General features: G+C 36.4%; 1 protein-coding gene across 4 annotated transcripts in view; it reads left to right on the top strand.

The window, feature by feature from the left end:
* Positions 1–20,820, top strand: part of Atp8b4 (ATPase phospholipid transporting 8B4 (putative)) — a 246,490-nt gene that overhangs the window by 112,002 nt on the left and 113,668 nt on the right. For all 4 annotated transcript variants that reach the window (XM_058584792.1, XM_046460874.2, XM_046460873.2 and 1 more), the window contains exons 7-8: positions 11,927–11,999; positions 20,177–20,247. In XM_058584792.1, the coding sequence (XP_058440775.1) occupies positions 11,927–11,999; positions 20,177–20,247 (144 nt within the window). The remainder of the gene's footprint in view (positions 1–11,926; positions 12,000–20,176; positions 20,248–20,820) is intronic.

Below are 20,820 nucleotides of genomic sequence, written 5' to 3'. Positions count from 1 at the left end.
TCTATCTATCTATTTATCTAATCTCTACTTAGATCCAGGGGTAGAAAAACAAAACAAAGGAAAGCCAATTCAACATAATCGGCATTTGAGTAATATCAGTGTGAGTAATGAGAAATGAAGGGATTTTATTAGAAGGCCTATATCATTCCTCTTATCTTGAAATATAGAAATGGAACCTCCACTTGATATACCAGCCCTTGGCTCAGGACTTAGAGAGTTGTGGTCAGTGGGACACAAGGTACCAAAAGCCAATGTTACTCAGGTTTGCTAGATCTGGGACAAATAGACTGATGAGGGCACTCTGATCCATGCCCTAGCTTATGGCAGGCCACAGTGTTGTAGTTTCTGGCTACACCCTATCCTTTTGGCTTAGATTAGAAAAACTGATTACAATCAACAGTGCAGCCAGCCTAGTTGAAGACATTTGAGTGATTGTTTCAGAACTATTAAGACCAGACTTAGGATGGCTGCTCTGAACAGAAGAGAAATATTTACATCCATCTTAGTTCTCCAAATATTGAGTACTATTTATGGATTGAAGATGATTGACATATCATCTATGGTTTTCTCACATTTTATAGAGGAGAGAGAGAACAAGTGGATGGTTATAACCTAATGTACATGATGGTGGAGGTATTCATATGGACTATCCATGGAAGTACTAAAGGGGAGATACTTAGTCTAGTTAGGGAGTCATAGAAGGCTTTCTAGAGGAAGTAAGCTTTATAACTAAAATTAATCAATGAAAATAAAAAACCTAGAAAAGTAAAAATATCTACTCTGTAAAGTATTCATTTTTTTAATTTGTTCTTGCAAATATGTATATATGCAAAAGTACACGCAAAACATACAATTTTGTATTCCACTTTTTTTCTTTTGACATGGTAAATCACATATGGTCTAAAAAAATTCCTTGATAACATATTTTTAAGGACTGTATAATAGATGTGCTGTAATTTATGATTCCTCTATTGTTGGATAATTGTTTCTAGTTTTTTGTTTTCCTAAATAACTCTTAGAGGAACATCTTTTGAATATGAACTTTATGTGCACCTCCAATTATTTCTTTATAACCATATTTCTACAGAATTTAGAAACAAATAGGTGTTTGAAGTTTTACATATCATTAAGTTGCTTTCCAGGACATTTCTGCCTGGACATTTATCCTTGTATCTAAACAAATGAAAGTGTTTTTCTCATGACGCCTTCACAACTTTACGTATTATATTTTAAAAACTCTAGGTCAATCTGGTGAGTAGGAATAGGTGCATTGTTTAAAAATTTTGTTGCTTTCTAGTTAACTATGTTTTCCCAAATATTTATTAACTTCATTTATTATTTGTCTTTTCTGTGACTCATCTATTTATATTCATAGTCTATTATTGGCCTATAGTATTACTCCACATGCTGAGAATCTATTTTAAGTTTTGTTTTCCAATAAATTCTCCAGTGGAAAACAATGACATCCTTACGTTGTATATGGAGATATTGCCTTGGGGTCTTGATTGGCATAGTGATATGGGTGAGTGATATTTCTCTAGGCAGGACTGGGCTCTGCTGAGACATTCACATTCCTGCCACTTTCCATGAAACAGTCCAAGTCAATTTATATTCCTGTTAAAATTCTTTGGTAGCTTCCCAACGTGTCCTTTATGATCAAAATAACCTATTTCAGTATAGCTTCTAGCTCATCATTTGAATATCATCCTTAATCACACCAAATGACTTGCTTTTAAAAACCTGCAGTGTGTTCTTTTCCTTCTCCCTCTTTTATCCATTAGGACTCAGCTTCTGTGTTACCATCTCTGGAAATTCCTTCAGTCTCTACTTTGGGCAAGTAAAACAATTAGTACTCTTTCTGTGTTGCCACAGCATGTTACAAATGTCATCAGGGCACAATTAAACACAGCATTTTAGAAGTTAGCCCCTTTTAGGTGCTCTCTTTTGACTGCCAGTCACTTCAGGGCAGAGTCCCAATTGGATTTGTCACCATTGCTTGAAATATAGTGAGTGTTAATTCAGCAGACTCCACCTACCCTTTCAGTCAGCAATGTGCATTCATGACAGACCACAGTGAAGAAATTAGAAATTTAAAGGCATGAAGGAAGAAGGAAGCTTTCCTGTAGGACATAGTTTTTAAGTACAGCAAAGAAAATAGAATAGAGAATGATAGGATGGGAGGTGTGGGGAGATGATTTTATTTTATTTTTATTTTTTAAAATTTATTTATTTATTTATTTATTTATTAGAGAGAGAGAGAGAGAGAGAGAGAGAGAATTTTTAATATTTATTTTTTAGTTTTTGGCGGACACAACATCTTTGTTTGTATGTGGTGCTGAGGATCGAACCCGGGCCGCACGCATGCCAGGCGAGCACGCTACCGCTTGAGCCACATCCCCAGCCCGGGAGATGATTTTAAATAGGGTTCCCAGAAAAGTCCTCTTGAAGAGGTGATATTTGAATGGGAGCTGGACATGCCAGGATCATGGGTAACAGGAACAGCAAGTATAAAAGTCCCAAGGTAGAAATGAACTGGACAGTATGATTTCCACAATGACTGGAGTATTATGATAAAGAAAATTCCAAGGAATGGGAAAAACTCAGTTCTTGTAGGTCCTGGTAGAGAATTCCAGTTTTATGTTAAATGTAATAAAAAGCCGTTGGAGGGTTTCAGGCAGGAAAATGATATGAATAACAAAAAATATTTCTCTGTGTGATATGTAGAGATTGGACAGTAGAGGGAGGCAAGGGCAGAATATTGATGACAAATTTTGTTTCCTACTGTCGTCCCAGGGACACAATGATGCCACGGACATGGGTGATAACAGTGGAGGACATAAGAAGTAGGACTGTGTGTGTGTGTGTGTGTGTGTGTGTGTGTCTATGTATCTACATCGTTATCATCATCTATCATGGATTTTCAAATACAAATAGAACAGTATAAACAGAATGGAATTTTCATCTATATATTACCTTACAGCAGCCACCATTGACTGTTTTTGTGTCTATTCCAAATTTTTTATTTTCTAGGGTTTTTGAGAAGCAAATTTTGGATGTTGTTATCATGCTATCAGTAAATACTTTTATTTATCTTGAGCATAAGAACTTAAAATATACTTAGCCATAATACTGTATACTCAGCAAAATAGCAGTACTTTTATAATATCATCCAGTACCCACACAGTGAGATATATTTTAAAGATGACAATGACAAGAATGCTGCTGTTTTGGATATCTGTGAATCAAGAGTTCATAGTTCTTGAATGAAGTTCAAAGATGGGGATTACTGGGGATGATTCCTGCTATTGTGGCAGTTGTCTGCCTGGACTGGGATACCATAGCTCCATTAAGATATTAGTCATTGTGTTGAGGAAACCTAACTTCTTCCACTAGCCCCCACCTCCTAAAGGTTCCTCATCTTTCAGTAATGCCACAGGCTGGTGACAAAGCCTTCAACTCATCGGCCTTTGATGGACACAGCCAACTGTAAAGGAGTGACTAATGAAGTGAAAAGGACACCATGTGAATGTATCATTCTGGATTTAAAGTAGAGTGTTTGAAGAAAGAGGAAGCAGCTCACCATGACAAATAAAGGAAAAACTGAGAAATGATTATTGGATATAACCAGAGAGGTTATAGCTGGGTAGGTGGAGATGAGTCCTGATTAGAGAAAGTATGGGCAGCAGTTAAAGGTAAAAAGCTCTTTTGAAGACTTAAAGTAAAAATCAGAATGTACCATCTTTATAATGAGGTGCTTCATAATAATAAAAAAAATCACTATACATTTTACAGTTTAAAACTGCTTTTATAAATTTATCTTATCTGAAACTCACAAATGTCATGACAGATATTTAAGTGTTAGGTGGTGTTTTGCCATTTTTAAAAAATAATTTTAGTTATAGTTGGACATAGTGACTTTATTTTACTTATTTATTTTTCGATGTGATGCTGAGAATTGAACCCAGTGCCTCACACATGCTAGGCAAGCACTCTACCACTGAGCCACAATCCCAGCCCGGTGTTATGCCATTCTATTTATTTATTTTAAAAATATTTATTTTTTAGTTATAGGTGGACACAATATCTTTATTTTATTTTTATGTGGTGCTGAGGATGGAATCCAGTGCCTCACGCATGGCAGGAGAGTGCTCTACCTCTGATCCACAACCCCAGCCCCTGGTGTTATGCCACTTTAAAGATCTCAGTCTAACAGACTTTCTGAGAGCTTGACAAGATTCTTATAGTATAGGAAGATATTCAAATTTTGGTCAAACTCTTGACCAAAGTCACATGACTGGTTGATGGTAAAGCTTGGACTCAAGTTTATGTTTTCTAATTATACAACTTCTTCTGCTATGTCACATCATTTCCTTCATTAGCAGGAGGCCAATCCATAAGAGTATAATAATTTTTAAAAGTTCAGTTCCAACTGCTGGTCCATTCTGAACAGAATTTTGTTTATGGAATTATCAAGATTATTCCCAAAAAAGTCAGTCATAGTATAAAAATTTTCTAGTTTTTGTTTAAACAATCCAGTAAGATTTGTCATTCATGAATTTAAAACAGTCCTTGAACTTTATTTCTCCTCATAATGAAGGTGCTGAGGATACAAAACTGATGGTCCAGTGGAAGGAAGTATTCTAGTAATTGTGAGCAATAAGATTTATCCTGGTGCTGAGAGAAATATGAATGACATAATGGTTGAAGCCTCAGAGAGCAGAGATATTTTACACATGACCTGATTGAAGACTGTTGGCATGGTATTAAGTCATGCTTCTGAGAAGACAAGTCTAAAGGGATCAGAGTAATAAAGTCCAGGCATATAGTTTTCTGATGAGCTCACTGTATATGGGGACAAAGCTTGGAATATCTTAAGGCATGAAAGTTAATATATCCTTCATATTAGACAATCTCTATGGTCTATCCGTTTTCTCACTGGGCTTTTGATGACAGCTGTATGGCAAACAATTTAATACTGAGGTCATTCTCCTGAAATACAGGTATTTTTCCTTGTTGAATGGAAGTATAGCCACATGCTCCAGGTATCAGGAGACAAAGATGATTTAACTGGGGTTATTTAAGAGCCAGATTTACATTTTCCCATGAGTCTCTAGGTTTTTGATAAACACAACTGCGTCTAGTTCCACTTGTAGCCCTAACACTCTGCACAGTGTCTAGCTCAGAGTGCTCATGTTGTGCAGGTCTTGAACTCATTAGTGAACGGTGACAAATTACATGCCAGTGGGTGATCAACTAGTTCAGAATTCTACCTACAAGCTATTCTGCTTTTGAGGAGCTCAAGAGGATAAACATTACAACTTATTTTAAAGTGAAGTTTTAAGTTTGTGAGAAAGTATTTAGGAATTAATGTGACTGAAAATACAGCAAGTAATTAAGATCATAATCTTCCAGAGATTCCCTTAGTTGTACTTGGGGCTGAAAAATCAGGTATACTGATTTCAGAAATATTAAGTTCTCTGACCAGAACAAACCAAATCATACCATTGGGAGACACTTGCACATTGTCTCTATTGATATGGGCCTTATTTTCACTTGGTACTTTAAGCAGTCAATGTTCTTTCTGTTAACCTGCCCCTCCATAGGAAAAATCATTGAGACCATTAATTGAGGCAATGGAAAAACATAATCTAGGCTTTTAATCCTGGAACTAAGACCCTCAGATTTTCTTCTCCTCCTTTGAGAACTACTTTTGGGGTGAGTTATTTTTTTTTCCACAAAAAGAAAAGTTATTCTTTATTGAACTTTGTAAGAGAAAATTCTCCTCAAAATAAAGTGTGGTCACTTGGATGCAGAGAACGGTTCATCTAACCAGGCCAAGGTGGTTGCTGGTAATTTTTTTCATTAAAATATGTTCTTTATATAAGGAATATTTCTCCCATAGAGAAATAGATTTTTGTCACAGACATTCTTCTTATGCTATTTGGGGAGTCAGTGGTAATTTTTAGAATATTTTAATGGACAGAAATATTTTCTTTTTTTCATTTTAATTTGTTATATGACAACAGGATGCATTATAATTCATATTACACATATAGAGCACAATTTTTCATATCTCTGGTTGTACACAAAGTAGAGTCACATCCTTTGTGTCTTCATACATGTACTTAGGGTAATGATGACCATTCCAACCTTATTTACTAACTGTTGGAGTGGGAGATGAGTTTACAGATTTTCCCCCCCCCAAAGATTTTTTAATTGGACAGTGAGAAGCTGCTCACACTGACTTTTTGAAATTGAAAGTGGAACTAGAGAAAGTTAAACAGATTAGAATTTAAAAAGGAGCATTGGGGTTGTGGCTCAGTGGTGGAGCACTTGCCTCGCATGTGTGGGGCACTGGGTTCGATCCTCAGCACCACAAAAAAATAAATAAATAAAATAAAGATATTGTGTCCATCTACAACTAAAAAATATTTAAAAAATGAGTATTATAATAATTACATGAACACGTCTATAGCAGATTTGGGGAGTGGGCTCTCAGTTTGTGGTAGATTCTCTGCAGTGCCAGCACATCCCCTTCAGGACTTACAGGATACCTTTCCCCAGCCACCAGGAGGTGTCATCTGTTAGCTATCTATGAATGGAATCCTTCTAAGACTTTACAGAAAAGAGCGAGGGTCTTAAGAGACCGATTAGGGAAAGATTTAGTCTGCACAACATCCAGCAGGTTTATTGTTCATGTAAAACTTAATAAGTGTATCAATCATTTTATTTTCAAAGAATGGAGGCTAAATTGTGTGTGTGTTTCAGCATCCAAATAATGCACAATAGGATTGATTTAAATTACATATAAATTTATATAAATAAGGCAGGACATCTACAAGATTCATTACTTTTTCCTCAGTAAATGGTTAAATTAAATTATCCATGCTGTAGGACTGCATCTTTCATCATCACCCACTCTTTTTCCCTGGCAAAATTGGTGAGAGACCATCTTCAGCAGCTGACTACAGACCTCCCTGTGTGATTTTGCCTCAGCTTAAGTGTTTTGCTAAGGAGAAGGGAGGAAAAGGAGGGAAACATCTGCATTGTTCAAAATAAATAGATTCCAAAGATATGAGCATTATGTCCATTCTCAACGTAATGAGATCCTGTTCACCATTGTGCTGTTAGGGGATTAGGGCCAAGCTGTGTGTTTCCCTCTGCTGCAGCTCTGACAGCACTGGGATTGAAAAGAACCAGAAATACTGCTGCCCACTGAGCACTGGTATCAGGGGACCATGACTGCAAGCTGTCTTTGGACTGGCTGGTTTTAAACACTGGGAGCGTGCACCATTGCCCTGATCAAATCACTTCAGCTCCTCAGGGTCTATCCTCTTCCTAAACAGACAGCACATAATGACCATAGAAAATAAAGTAAAAAAGAACAATAAATATGGATTCATGAAGAGCCTGGGCTTTGTAACCAGATAGACTTAGGTTCCAGTCCCAATCCTGCCATTTACATGTGACCTTGAAGTTTTCGTTTCTTTTTTTCTCTCCCAAATCGGCCTTTAAAATGCCAGTTTGTGTCATGCCCCAAAGTTGAACAGCACAAAAGAGTATACAGTCGAAATGAACTCTTACTTGTCTCCCAGTTCCCCTCTTCATTTCCTTTCTCTAGTGGCAACCACTCTCTTGTGTGTCTTTTAAGAACTTTTCTGTGCCTGCAAAAACACACATATGTGTTAGTACATCCTTGTTCCAAATTTCTTACCCACACATATTTCTTTTTTACTTAATAATGTATGTTAGAGTATATTTCATATTAGCACATATAAACCATTTTATTCTTCTTGTGCATGCATTGTATCCCAGTGAGTACAGGAGCCATGATGGAATAAGTGTTCTATGGTACTTCTGTCTAATTTTAATTGGCTTCTAATCAGTTGCTATAAATAATGCTACAATAAACATCTTGTACATTCATATTGAAGCATCTGTACTATTGGTTCAGGTGGACTATCTGTATTGAGGTGGGTGGGCCTTTCAATTTTTTTTTTTTTTTACAGATATTGAAAAATAGGGTAAACATCTCAAATTCTCTGAACCTTGTATCTCGCTCTATAAAATGAGAGTAAAAACATTACTATCTCATAGGGTTGTTGTGAGGTTTAAATGAGTTAAGAATCATAAATAGTCTCAGTGGGTATAGCAAATTTAAATGTAACACTCCAGTGAAAATCAAAATAAACAATGATAGTGTTTTAATATAAGTATATCCCCAATATTACACGGGACATACTTAGACTAACAAAATAATTGGTTGTTTATCTGAAATTCAAATTTGATGACATTTCATTTATTTTTTATTGGCAACTCTTACACGAAGGGATCAGTACAGTCCCTAGAATGCAATAAGCACTAAATAAATGTTGGCGGCTATAATTCTTATTAGACTTTCAGGAAAATGCTACTATTCAACAAATGATTTTGGAACTATTGATTTTATATTCTTTAATTTGTTTATCATTCATTCAATAAGTATTTATTTAGTGGCTGTCATGACCTAGGCATTATTCCAAATCCTAAGGATACAGAAGTGAACAAAATAAAGTCCTTATGACAGGAAGTGCTTTCATGTTTTATATAGCGTATGCTGGAGACTATAGAAGAAGCCAAGGCTTGTGGACTGATTGATTAATTGGTGAAGGTCAACTCTATTCTCTCTATAGTACCCTAACACTTCTTCTATAGCTTTTAAGAAGTCTATTTTTTTCAGGAATTCAAGTGTCTAATGGGAAATTAGGAGTATTAGAGTATGGAAAAGATGACAGACACCTTAACGAGCCTGTCAAAGGTCCCCTCTTGCGTACCTTAAGCTTCAGCAATGGGCTTGGTATCTTGGTCAAAGTAAACCATTGATTTGTAGCCTTGGGAGCCAACACTTCAGTGACATAGAGCATGGTTAGTGCCATCTCAGTGACATAGAGCATGGTTAGTGCCATCTCACTCTCAGACTTATATTTTCTCCAAGAGGTTTTCACCTAAGCCTAGCAGCTAATAGTGTACTGTGCATCATCAGGAAAAAGCAGGTTTAATTTATTTATCAAAATTATTAGGTGAAGTTGCTATCTCTCAACTCCTTTTCTTAGAACTCAGAGTGGGTACATAAAAAGTTTTTCCCCCCCTTAAAGTAGTTCTTGTTGTCATTCTGTGGCACTTGAACTCTTTATTTTTATGATGCCTTTGGAATGTAAAGTTTATGAACTATTTTCTTAAATTTTGGCTTATGTATCAATTGGCTTGTGAGTTTACTAAGGTATAGTCTATCTTGTTACCCTATTTTTGAGAAATCTGGTTCTGAAAATTGATCCACATTTTAAAATCTTGGAATTTCAGTGTGATCAAATACATGAACTTGTTTGCAGGATACTCAAGATGGCAATTCATCTACACAAGTAAGAGGGCTTTCACTGACAAAGGTAAAAGCCAAGTTCAAAGGTACTGAGTCCTTGGGGCCAAGTATCATCTTCACAGCCCATGAGGCCATTGTGTATCCTTCTCCAGAGCTATGATGCAAGAGTGCTTCAAACACCAGCCTAGCAAACAGCTGCAACACACATGGGGAACCAGGGAGTGTCTGTTTTTATTGTTTTGGGGTAATGACGAAACCCAATCACCATACAACTTAAAATCTTAAAAGTCCAGAAATATTTTGAAGATGAGCTTTAAAGAAAATCTTCTTGCATGTCCCTTTAATTCTGCTGGGATGTCTTTGATCTTGTATTGTCCATGGTGGTGATAGTGGGATTCAAAATATAGACAATTTAAATTAATTTGCAGGTCTTTATTAGTTTCCGCTTCTTTAGTAAATTTGGATATTTTGGTAGTTATGACCCTTTGTGCTCATTAAATATATCTCTCAATTCCTAGTTAGGTGCAGTTAATATGTCTGGTAAGGAAGAGTAGGAAATGATATTTAAAAAAAATTCACACCTGTAGTTGTATTATACACATTTATTCTTCTATAGATACATATCCAAATAAGGGATTAACTCACAAATCTCACACGACTTATGATTTACCAATATCTCCAGGCCTCTTTTCTGCAAAATTCGAGCTACATTTTTAGAGTGTTATTTTCTCTTCCTTAAAATAATATATTTTATATTTCTTATCTTACTCTGCTTTCAGTTTCTGGTAACTTTGTCAAGTCACAGATGACTTTCTAGCATAATCTTACTTTGTGAGGGTTATGTTCTCTTCTTGTCAGGGCTCTGTTCACAAATCTGACAAATGTCTTCTTGACCATGGTGTACGTTATTGATTGTCCAGAGCTGTCAGTTGGACAACTCTGGACTCTGGATCAACATCTAGGGAATACCACTTGCTTTTTCCTGTGCAGTTCTTCCGGAGCTTATAGCATGAAAATAGGAAGAATAAGAGTTTGGAAATGGAACTTAGTATCATCTCAGCTTCCTGAAACAGATGCACTTTCAATAGAGACTCCAGGGCAATTCAGTAGCAGTGCAATTTCTATAAATGACACGATATCCTTCTCCATCCATTCATGTCTACTATTTCTGATAGGCAGTCCCCTGAGAAACGTTCCAAAGGAGGTATCCCTGGGAGAAGTAAACCAGCGCATAATCCATACCTGTAAAGATAAATAAAGTGAGATTTACAAGGCTTCCCAAGTTCCCCCATTGTCATCGAGCTAGATAAAGTGCAGAGAAGCATGGCACTGGAGAAATGATTGAATTCTGGCTACAGATGAAAATGCTGCAATTGAAAATTTTCCAGAACAACATGTACTTGGATCTGTATTAAAGAAAAATTCTTTGAGTGTTTAAGCCAAATGACCCAGCAGGGTTGATAGTGTGAGGCATATTTCACAGTTGTATAAATATTTAAAATGGTTTTCCAGCCTATAAAGCAAGTAAATGAGTTTTTTTTTTTTAAAACAAAACAAAACAAAACAAAACAAAACAAAACAAAACAAAACTGCACAATGAAAGTAAACTGCCCACTTTAACTTACAGGGGAATCCTGCCCTACGCAGCCTGGCTTTCCCTTCTAAGAGGGAACCTCTGAGGAAGAAGTGTGATGAGGGCCCCCAGCTTGGAAAACAAGGCGGGTTTACCTTTCAGGGAGTTTGAGAAGGGATGATAGCATTATGGCTTCCTGCCACAGGTGGCCTGTTTCCAGTCTCTCTGGCTTTGGGTAGCTCCAACTAACTTGTCACCAGGGGCCAGATCTGATGGACACAATTGCTTTTCATCATAAACCCTTTGAACTTGGTGCACGGTGGGCTTGGGACTCTGCTATATAGATAGTCTTCAAAGAAAGCTGTGCAGCATCTCAGCTGGGTCGTTCTGGGTCCTGGGTCATTGGTCCAAGCCATCCTTCAGCCAGAGTGCTGGGCAGCGTCTGTAGGTGGTCTCTCTTGGTCTTCCAGTCTTCTTCTTTCATCCATTGTGGTCCTTTCCAAATTTTTATTCTTTTTCCCTTTTACTTGTATTTTAACTATTGCCCAGGACTACTCTCTCTTACCACTGTCTTCCCATCTCTTTTTGCCTCTAGTTAAATAGACTTCAGAGACAATGGCAATGATATTTCTGTATTTATTAATAGGGAATTTGAAAAGAATGTTAATGATTGGGTTTGTTGAAAGTTCATAGCTATTGTATAAATCTGTCATCATGAGGTGGTGAAAAGAGTACTCAGCCATGAGTTAGGCATTTTGAATTTTGCCAAGGGGTATCATTAACTCACTGAGTATCCTTGGGCAAATCACTTAACCTCTCTGAGCCTTTATTCCCATATTAAAGAACATTGTTATGAGAGGGCCTTTTGAATTTAACATCCTGGGAAACCTTATTTGCTTCCTCCCATTACATGTTACTGTATTGTGAATACATTCCCTTGATTATACTTTTGATTCTTCTCCATTCTTGGAAAAAATTAATTTTATTTTTGTTCTTAGACTGCAGAGTGAAAAATGGATGAATGTCAAAGTGGGAGACATCGTTAAATTAGAAAATAACCAATTTGTTGCTGTGAGTATTCAATATTAATTGAAGACTTTATCTTAGATGAAAATAGCATATAGATAGAAATAATTATATTTAGTAAATCCATACTAATAAAGGGTAATTAAGGAGTGAATACCAGTATTGTAACAGTACAAAGTCTCAATTATAGACTCTTTAAAATATATTAATTTATCACTTTCAGTAACAAGGTCAGATAAGGCTGAGTAATTATCACCTTGTGTACTTCCTTTGTGATATTTTACATTGATAGATAGGAGAGATTTTAAATCAGGATGTCAATAAATTTATGTAATAAAACATGTTAAAGTACTTATGAGTATCTTAGAAACAATTTGTTTTCAATGCTATTCCTTAATACTATGATTAATACTGTTAATTTGTGATATATTTGAAAACAACAATCTAGAGAAAAAGAAAAAATGTTTGCTCAGTTTTGAATAATCAGAAAATGTTTATTGATTGTGCTGACTTAATAAAATATTAATGAGGCCTTATTTGCATATCAAATACACTATCTATTCTCAAGCTATGTTGGATATTAAATTTCCTTAATAAAATTCAGTTCAGTCACCAAAAACATATGCAACTAACTATAGTTCAAATTAAATTTAGAGTGACAAAAGCTACCCAGTTTAGAGACTAAAAATTCTAATTATTATAGTATTCATGTCAAATGTATATATATTATTCTATGTCTCTATATCTCTCTATATTATGTTACTTATGAAAAGTTTTGTGTTGAGTGCAATTTTGTGAATCAAATTGTATTCTTCATTAAATTTGAGACATTTTATGACAAGGAAAAATATGATCCCAAGATCTATTTACAAGAACAATAACCTAGGGCTGGGGATGTGGCTCAAGCGGTAGCGCCCTCTCCTGGCATGCGTGCTGCCTGGGTTCCATCCGCAGCGCCACATACAAATAAAAATGTTGTGTCCGCCGAAAATTAAAAAAAAATATATTAAAAAAAGAATAATAACCCAGTTAAGAGTTCTAAACATGCACTTTCTGAAACAGTCTTCTTTCATGAATGCTCCATCTGCACTTCCTGACTTGTGTGGAAGAGCCCAGACTAGGAACTACCCAGTGGACAGGTCAGGCACAGAAGAGTTCACCATCCAAGTGGAGGAACACTTATGTCTCTGGTGACTTCAGAAAATAACTGAGAACCAAAAATAAGCAAAAAGGTGTCAGGGCAGCTAAAACAGAGGTCTCAAAGTCCACACACTGTGGCTTGGGCTCCTCATATGTAGGGCAGTATGCTAGGTTCTCATTCACAATCTATTTACTTTTATTTTAGACAATTTAAATTACTTGTTTGACCCTTTTTCCAGATCATTAAAAATTAGGAACACCACACTAGGATGTGGGATTGAGACCGATGGTAACTGAATACGGAACTGAGAGCTGAATCTTTGCTCTGTTCCTTCAGTGAGAGCAAATACTTTATCTTTTTTTGCCTTTGTTTTCCCCATGTGGCCAAATTAGGGTGCCAGACCACTGTAAGGTCTCAAATATCTCTTCTAACCTTTACATGCTGTGATTGTGTAAACTGAGATTACACCAAAGAATTCTTGATTTGTCTGGTTTCTGACATCTAATTTCATGTTGGATTAGAGGGGGCATTTAGTAAATGTTGATTGAATGAATAGGTGTCAATCTTGTAAGAAAGAAGACAGAAAAAAAAATGAAAAGTGGATACAAATTTTCAAAATTCAGGGTGTTCTATATTAATGGGATACAAATAAAAATGTCTAGATGCCCTTATTAAACAAAGGTTACCTACATTCAGAATATATTGTTTAAAAGAAAGGGCCCCATGTAACTCATTTTAGTTTTACTCTCATGAAAATGATTGCAGTGAAAGAGTTTTTGGTGCTTCTAAGTGAATAACCTTTTTTTTTTTTTGACTTGCATATGTGAAATTCTAAGATGCAGGCATTCAGTTTTTTTTTTTTTTTGGCAACTGTTTATCCCTAGTGGTGCTAGAGGAAATACAGTATACATTAAAATATGCCACATGTTTAACTTTCATTTTACACGGAGTTGAATAATTCAGGGGCAATGCTAGGTATGTTTCTGCTTCAGGTATTCAATAAAAATAATGCACATTAAGAGCCCCATTTCTGCTTTGAAAGGAATGAATATTAGTTTGGATTCACTTGTTCACTAATTTTATACCCTAGTATGTTTACTTATCAAATTCTTAGGGGTGAGTCCAGAAAAAGCAGGAATCAAGTCAATGTCTCAAATCTAATTCCATAGGACCTCATGGCTAGCATTCTGCCTCCAACTTGACTTCTATCTTTGATATTCTAATTTCTCTTTCCTTTGGCCTTTGTTTTTAATTTAGTTATATTTTCTATGTTATAGCATATATGTTTACTTACTATTGCAGTACCTTCAGTGAAGTGAGACACAGAAGTGCAAATATCAGATACAAGGAAATCAGTTCTATGGGTGCATCATTAACATTGGTTTAAAAATGAATGACTCATTTATATGACTCATGGGAATTTTCCCATGAAGTTAGTGATCCATGTGGCTCAGCGCTATCCAATATAACTTTTTGCAATAATGTAATTGCTCTATAATTGTTTTGTCCAATGCCATATTCAATATCTCTGTGTGGCAAGTGAATAGTAGAAATGCAGGTAGTGCAACTGAGGACTGAGTTTTGCATTGTGTTTAGATTTAATAGCTGCATGTGACTTGTAGCTACCATATTGGATAATGTAGATAAGGCCTTTTATTGTGATTGTATGAATTGAGAGTGCTTAGACTCCTCCCATTGTTATTTAGAGGGACCATACTGAACTCAAAAACTTTTAAGTGTCTTGCACCCTGCTTATCCTTCCCCTCACCCAGGAATGATTTCTCTGGTGGATTTGGGGGCAGGGAGTGGTGTGCTTGACAGGAACTTCCTTCCTTCCCTTTCTTTTTGCACTTTCTGTGCTCTTCCATGCCACCAATTTACAGGAACAGATCCTGTTGGAGGGGGTTCATGACCCTTAAATTTTTGTTTGAAAACCAAGGCATTCTTCAGTTGTAGGAATTAAAAATTTTTACCTTTCAGAAGCTAGGTCTTGAAAGATTAATTTGACCTAAACTTTAGACCAGAACAGGGGTGGTGTGTTAATTAGCTCCTCATCTCTATGACCTAAATACCTGACAAGACTAACTTAGAGGGAAAGTTTATTTTGGCTCATGGTTTCAGAGGTCTGTGTTCATCCTGGTCAGCTGACTCCATTGTTCTGGGCCCAAGATGAGGCTGAACATCTTGGTGGAAGGGCATGCCAAAGGGAAGCTGCTCAGCTTATAACAGCCAGGAAGCAGAGACAGAGATTGAGGTGCCAATGACAAAATATAAACCCCAAAGGGACATCCTCATTGACTTACTTCTTCCAGCCACACCCCACCTGCCTACAGTTACCACTCAGTACAGCAAGTGAATAAGTACATTAAGCGAATAAGTCCACTGATTAAGCTACAACTCTCATAATCTAATCATGTCACCTCTGAACATTACCACATTGTCTCCTGAGGTTTTGGGAGGACGTCTCATATTCAAACCATAGCAGGTAGGCTTTGGCTGTCTCTCATTTAGTCCCTTTCAGCACCTTTATTGGATGTACTTCTAGAGAGGCTTTTTTTTTTTTTTTGTGGTCTAATTGACTTCCTTGTTATTTTAATTCATATAGCTTCAAGTCAGTTATTCTTTCAATCTAATTGCTATAAGTAAATCCTCTTTATAGGTGTAACTCTATATATACACCTCATACTTATGCCAGTATAAAGTAGGGAATTTTCAGGGAATAAATATTTTTAAAAAATATGTTTGTCTAAGCTGTACTGAAGAAGCAGCTTCTTGCTAAAGTATAAAGGTAAACACTATTTTCTGTTTAACAAAAGTAAATGGTGAGTGTTGTTTCTCTACAAGTATGTGTGGGGAAGATATATTGGCAAGGATGTTTTCTGGAAGAGCCTGAATAAATGAATAAAGGCTCTTCTGGCCATCATTATTATTTCCTCTCTTGTTCTTTTTTTTATTGCCATCGTTTTTGCATTCTCAAAGTAGTTGAATTATAAAGACTAAATGACTTATGCATATTGTCAAAGATTAGAATTAAATCATGAAAATGAAAGTGTCTAAGATTACAGGTAATACTTTAAATTTCAGACCTAGTAAGCTCATGTTGAATAACTGCTAATATGTACTGGATACCTCATTCTTTTAAATTTTTTTTTATTTTTAGACTAAAAATAATGTTGTGTGGGATGAAGATGAAGAACTGTGTAAAAATTAAAAGGAGATCTAAATGTGATATTCGAATTAATTTTAGGAATTTATCTTTCCATCAGTTTTTGAAATTGCTATTCCAACATTCTTACACAATTGTAGTTTTAGATTTTTAATACCAACAAAGCAAAACATACATGAGTTGTATTGCAGTGATTTAGTAGCACCAGGGGAAAAAGTATTCATTTTTGGATCAGAAGTTCTGAATTCTGGTTCCATATCTGTAATTTAAGGTCTTAGTGTCCATAAATCTGATGTCAAGAAAGCCTATGGGCGCTATGTGAATTAATTTAAATCACCTGGTGTGTATACAGGAGTTCATTCCTTCTTTGCTGCTGGCCAGATCTGACCTCCCCATGCACACGGTGTTAAGGATTTGAATAAAATGACCTAATTATGAGGGAGTGTTTTGTAAATTCTTAAAGTATTATATAACTTTAAGATGTTATTATTTCTTGAGGTTTTGCTTCCTTTATTCTTTAATTTCACAAATGTTATTTATACCTAATAAATTTCTGAAGACAATGTCTTTGGCTTTGAGGGCTCAAAGATGTTCAATGGATTCTTTTCAAGTTTTCTATGATGGGAATATTCATTTCAGGTTTCCATGAGGCAATTGCTTGGCTTTCTGTTGCCTGTGAAAGCCGGGGAAGGGGCTGCTGAGTTAGAAAACACTGTTTCATTCATGGGAAACAGAACTGAGTCTCCCTTGACAGGGAATGGGGAAAAGGTACCAAAAATTGATAGAAGAAAGTAAAAAAAAATAGGAGTGGATGGGAGGTGGTTCTGGTTAGAATTTTCAACTTTTTTTGCCTGGCCTATTTTTGCATTCGGATAATCATGCTTTCCCTTTTCTGTTCCTTACTCCTGCTACTATCTCTGCCTGGGGGATTCTGCTTTACAGTGCTTCTAGAATCTTCCATGATGCCCTTTCTTAGCTACCAACACAGTGTTCTTTCTCATTTGAACTCTTCCCATAGTTCTTTGTTAGTATGACCCTGGGAACACTTACCATGTTCTATCTTCACTATACAATGAAATCCTTCAAGCAAAGAAGTTTTAATGCATTTCAGTGTATGCTTCAGTCTGCCTGGATTCAAATTCTGGCTCTCCCGCTTCTTACCTAAATAGCTTCAGACAAGTTACTGAACCTCTCTGGGTCTCACTTTACTCATTTGTAAAGTAGGGACAACAACAAGACCTACACTATAGGACTTCCATAGAGTTAGATCAAGTATTACATATAAAGCCCTCAGGGAAGTGAGAGAAACAGAAAGTCCTCACTAAATATTGGCTATTGGTGTCATAGATACCACCACTGGATCACAAGTTTCAGGATCAACCACAAACCCAGTCTCTTGAGATTTACTGGAAGGGTCATCTTGATCTGAGACTTGTAGAGTTGGGGGCTGGTGGACCCCAAGACTACTCATGTGGCTCCAGCTCCTGGTCCAGCACCTCTGACAAATGTGTGATCAGGGACTGACAGGGCTGTTACTACAATTCTCTTGCTCTTTTCTTTTTGGAATTATTTCTGATGGACTAGAAGGTGGGAGAAAGATGGCATGCTGTTAAGCGTGTGACCACTCATCCTGCCAGATGCCCCCGCCACTCTGTGCTTTCATCCTTTTCAATGACAATGGATTAAAAATACCATGAAGGGACTGCTTCACAAAAGGGACTACCAAGGTTCAGCTATGGGGAAGGGAGAATGGAGGATGAATGAGGGGAGGCAGGCCAGAAATCAGGGAGTGGGAAGCAAGAAGTTTGAAAGAATATTAAGAAAGAAAGAGAAAGAAAGAAAGAAGAAGAAAGAAAGAGGGAGGGAGGAAGGAAGGAAGGAAGGAAGGAAGGAAGGAAGGAAGAAAGAAAGAAAGAAAGAAAGAGGTAGCAATGCAGGGGACAGGAAGATGCGGGCAAGGAAGTCCCAGATTCCAGGGAGACCAAGCAGAAACAGTGAGGCCAGAAACCATTGTAGGTGGGTAGGTCTGTTTCTACTTGTAGGAAGTTGATCATTGCTCCAGAGAGAATCCAGCCGCCAGGTGGCAGTGGTGCCTCAGTCACATGTTGGGAGCCCACTGTGCACAAAGAATCCTCCCCTTGTTTACCCCAAAGTAAGTGTGAACACAGCAGAGCTCAGTATGAAACAGTAACGCTGGCTCACTCTTTCTATGTAGACTTTAGAAGAAAAGCTAGGTACAAGTAGATATCTTTCTTACACACCACATTTTTTTTTCAATTGCTGATGATCAGAATTAGAGATTTCTGGATTTTGTTTAAAATGATCCTTTTAAGCTTAAGGGAGGAGAGTCAGAGGCCCAAAGAGCGTTAAGCTCTTCTGCTGTCCTGCCATAGACCTTTACACATTGAAATTTAAGTGTGAGAAGTAAGATCAGGGTGAATTTTCCAAAATTTGTTCTTTCCTTTTAGATCAGGATAGGTAATTTTTAGTTCAAGAACAGCCTACATTTTTGACACACTCTCTTTATGGGTTTACTCTGTTTTACTCTGTGACAAGTAAGAAAATAATTCCTGCCTCAAGAAGCTTCTGTGGCTTCTTTGTTCAGAGTTGAAGAGGAGTCTTGATAATACAAACCCATTTATTCCCACGAGGGCTGGCACTAAGTTTTCCCAGCAGTTTCAGTCTAATCTAGACAAAACACACACACACACATACACACACACACACAAACACACACCAATTTTTGAACTGGAAATTTAAAATCTGGAGACAATGAAACAAGTGGATTGATTATAAATTTAACCTCCAGGTCTTGAGAATGAAAGTTCTAATATTTTTAAAAATAAAGTAAGAAGATTTCATAGATTTGGAATGCTACATTCAGACATAACTACAAAATTGTTAGGCTAATGTCTCAAAATAACTAGCCTAAAATTTTAGCTAATTTTTGAAGACATTCAAACCCTTCAGAATGTCATAAAAATGCTTATTTTAAAATAAAATTTGAAATTTGAAATAAAATAGTTTCCCAATATAGAAAGCTACCAGAATTCTAAGACTGCATTTTGATAGGTAATTTTCAAAGCTCAAATGGACAGCAGAATAAAACTATTTATCTTAAAAGAAAGAATACTGGGTGTGATGGCACATAGCAGTAATCCTAGCAACGCAGGAGGCTGAGGCCAGCCTTAGAAACTTAGCAAGACCCCATCTCAAAATCAAAAATAAAAAGGACTGGAGGTGTAGCTAAGTGGTAGAGGACCCCTGGGTTCAATCCCTTGTACCTTCCCCCAAAAGACAAAACTATTCAATGTCTAAATTTTTTCCATTGTCTTTTATTATATTTTCTATTCTACCTTGCTCTCTTGTTTAGCCCCACTTTTCTTTCTCTTTCTTTACTATATACCATCTTGTTCTTTTTTTCTCTTTTCTTATCTTTTAAGTCTCTCATATCTACTTCTTTGTCTCTCATTTTTTCTCTAATGTCTTCCACCTTCATCTGTCTTCCTCATCGTCTTTGCCTGCTGCCTGCTCTTAACTGGTCCTACTAGATAGTCAAAGTATGTGCCCATAAATATTTCCAATTATTTATTAGTGACATATTTTCCATGAATAATTATGAAAACAAAATATGTAATTTATATATGTCTTTCAAAAAAAGTAAAGCAAGCGGCTATTAATTTATATGATACCCCAGCACTTGCTCCTATTGTGACGGTCAAGGGTGTGGAAACAGGAACACTGAGGGTGGGAGGGCTTGTCCAGGGGTACCACATGGAGGTGGTACAGGATCCTACCCCTTTCACTTTGTTCCTCAGGCTGTGCTGGCAAGTAGTAGAGAGGTGATGCACCAGAATAGACCTTCAGCCAGTCTCCCCTTTTCAAGTATTCTTTTGTCATGTTTTCTTAAAATAGGCTGATTTGCTGCTTCTGTCAAGTAGTGAGCCACATGGTCTGTGCTATATTGAAACTGCAGAGCTCGATGGGTAAGTTATTAAGTTAGAATACTTGATTAGGTTGGTTTTTAATTTATTTAAAAGTAATGTCTTTATAAGCAGGGCTTAAATCTTATTCTTTGTTTCCTTGGAAGACACAAGAGTCTAAATTGCCAAGTTCATTGTTAATTACTTTGCAGTAATTTTGAAAATTACTTTTCTATTGAATTTATTTTGAAAACTCTGACTTTTTAGTTTATTTTCTTTCAGAAACAGTGAGCTAAACATGTATATGTGAATAATTTCATGCAGGGATTCTTCAGTGAGTTGCCTTAGAAGTTTTTGTTTGTTGTAAGTTCAAGTCATTTTCTAACAAAAATGAGAGGGCTGGAGATCAAGAGTTCCCTGAGGAAGAAAGGACGGAAAAGCAACCTTGGACCTGTGTTAATGAAGATACAGAGAAAGAAGAGAGAAAAGGATTGTGATGCAGTTTTGATATTGATGTTAATTTAGAATTTCATTATAGACCATATAGCAGGTCTGCTTCATAGGATTCAATTTGTCTGTTTGGCATAAAAAAATATTTAATGAATACTTACATTTTCATCACACTGAATAATTTGT

This window comes from Marmota monax, unplaced genomic scaffold (assembly GCF_021218885.2).
Source record: "Marmota monax isolate L192 unplaced genomic scaffold, Marmota_monax_Labrador192_F-V1.1 WCK01_AAM20220418_F8-fsc00001, whole genome shotgun sequence".
Classification (NCBI taxonomy): Eukaryota; Metazoa; Chordata; class Mammalia; order Rodentia; family Sciuridae; genus Marmota; species Marmota monax.
This window is presented reverse-complemented; position numbering and strand designations above follow the sequence as displayed.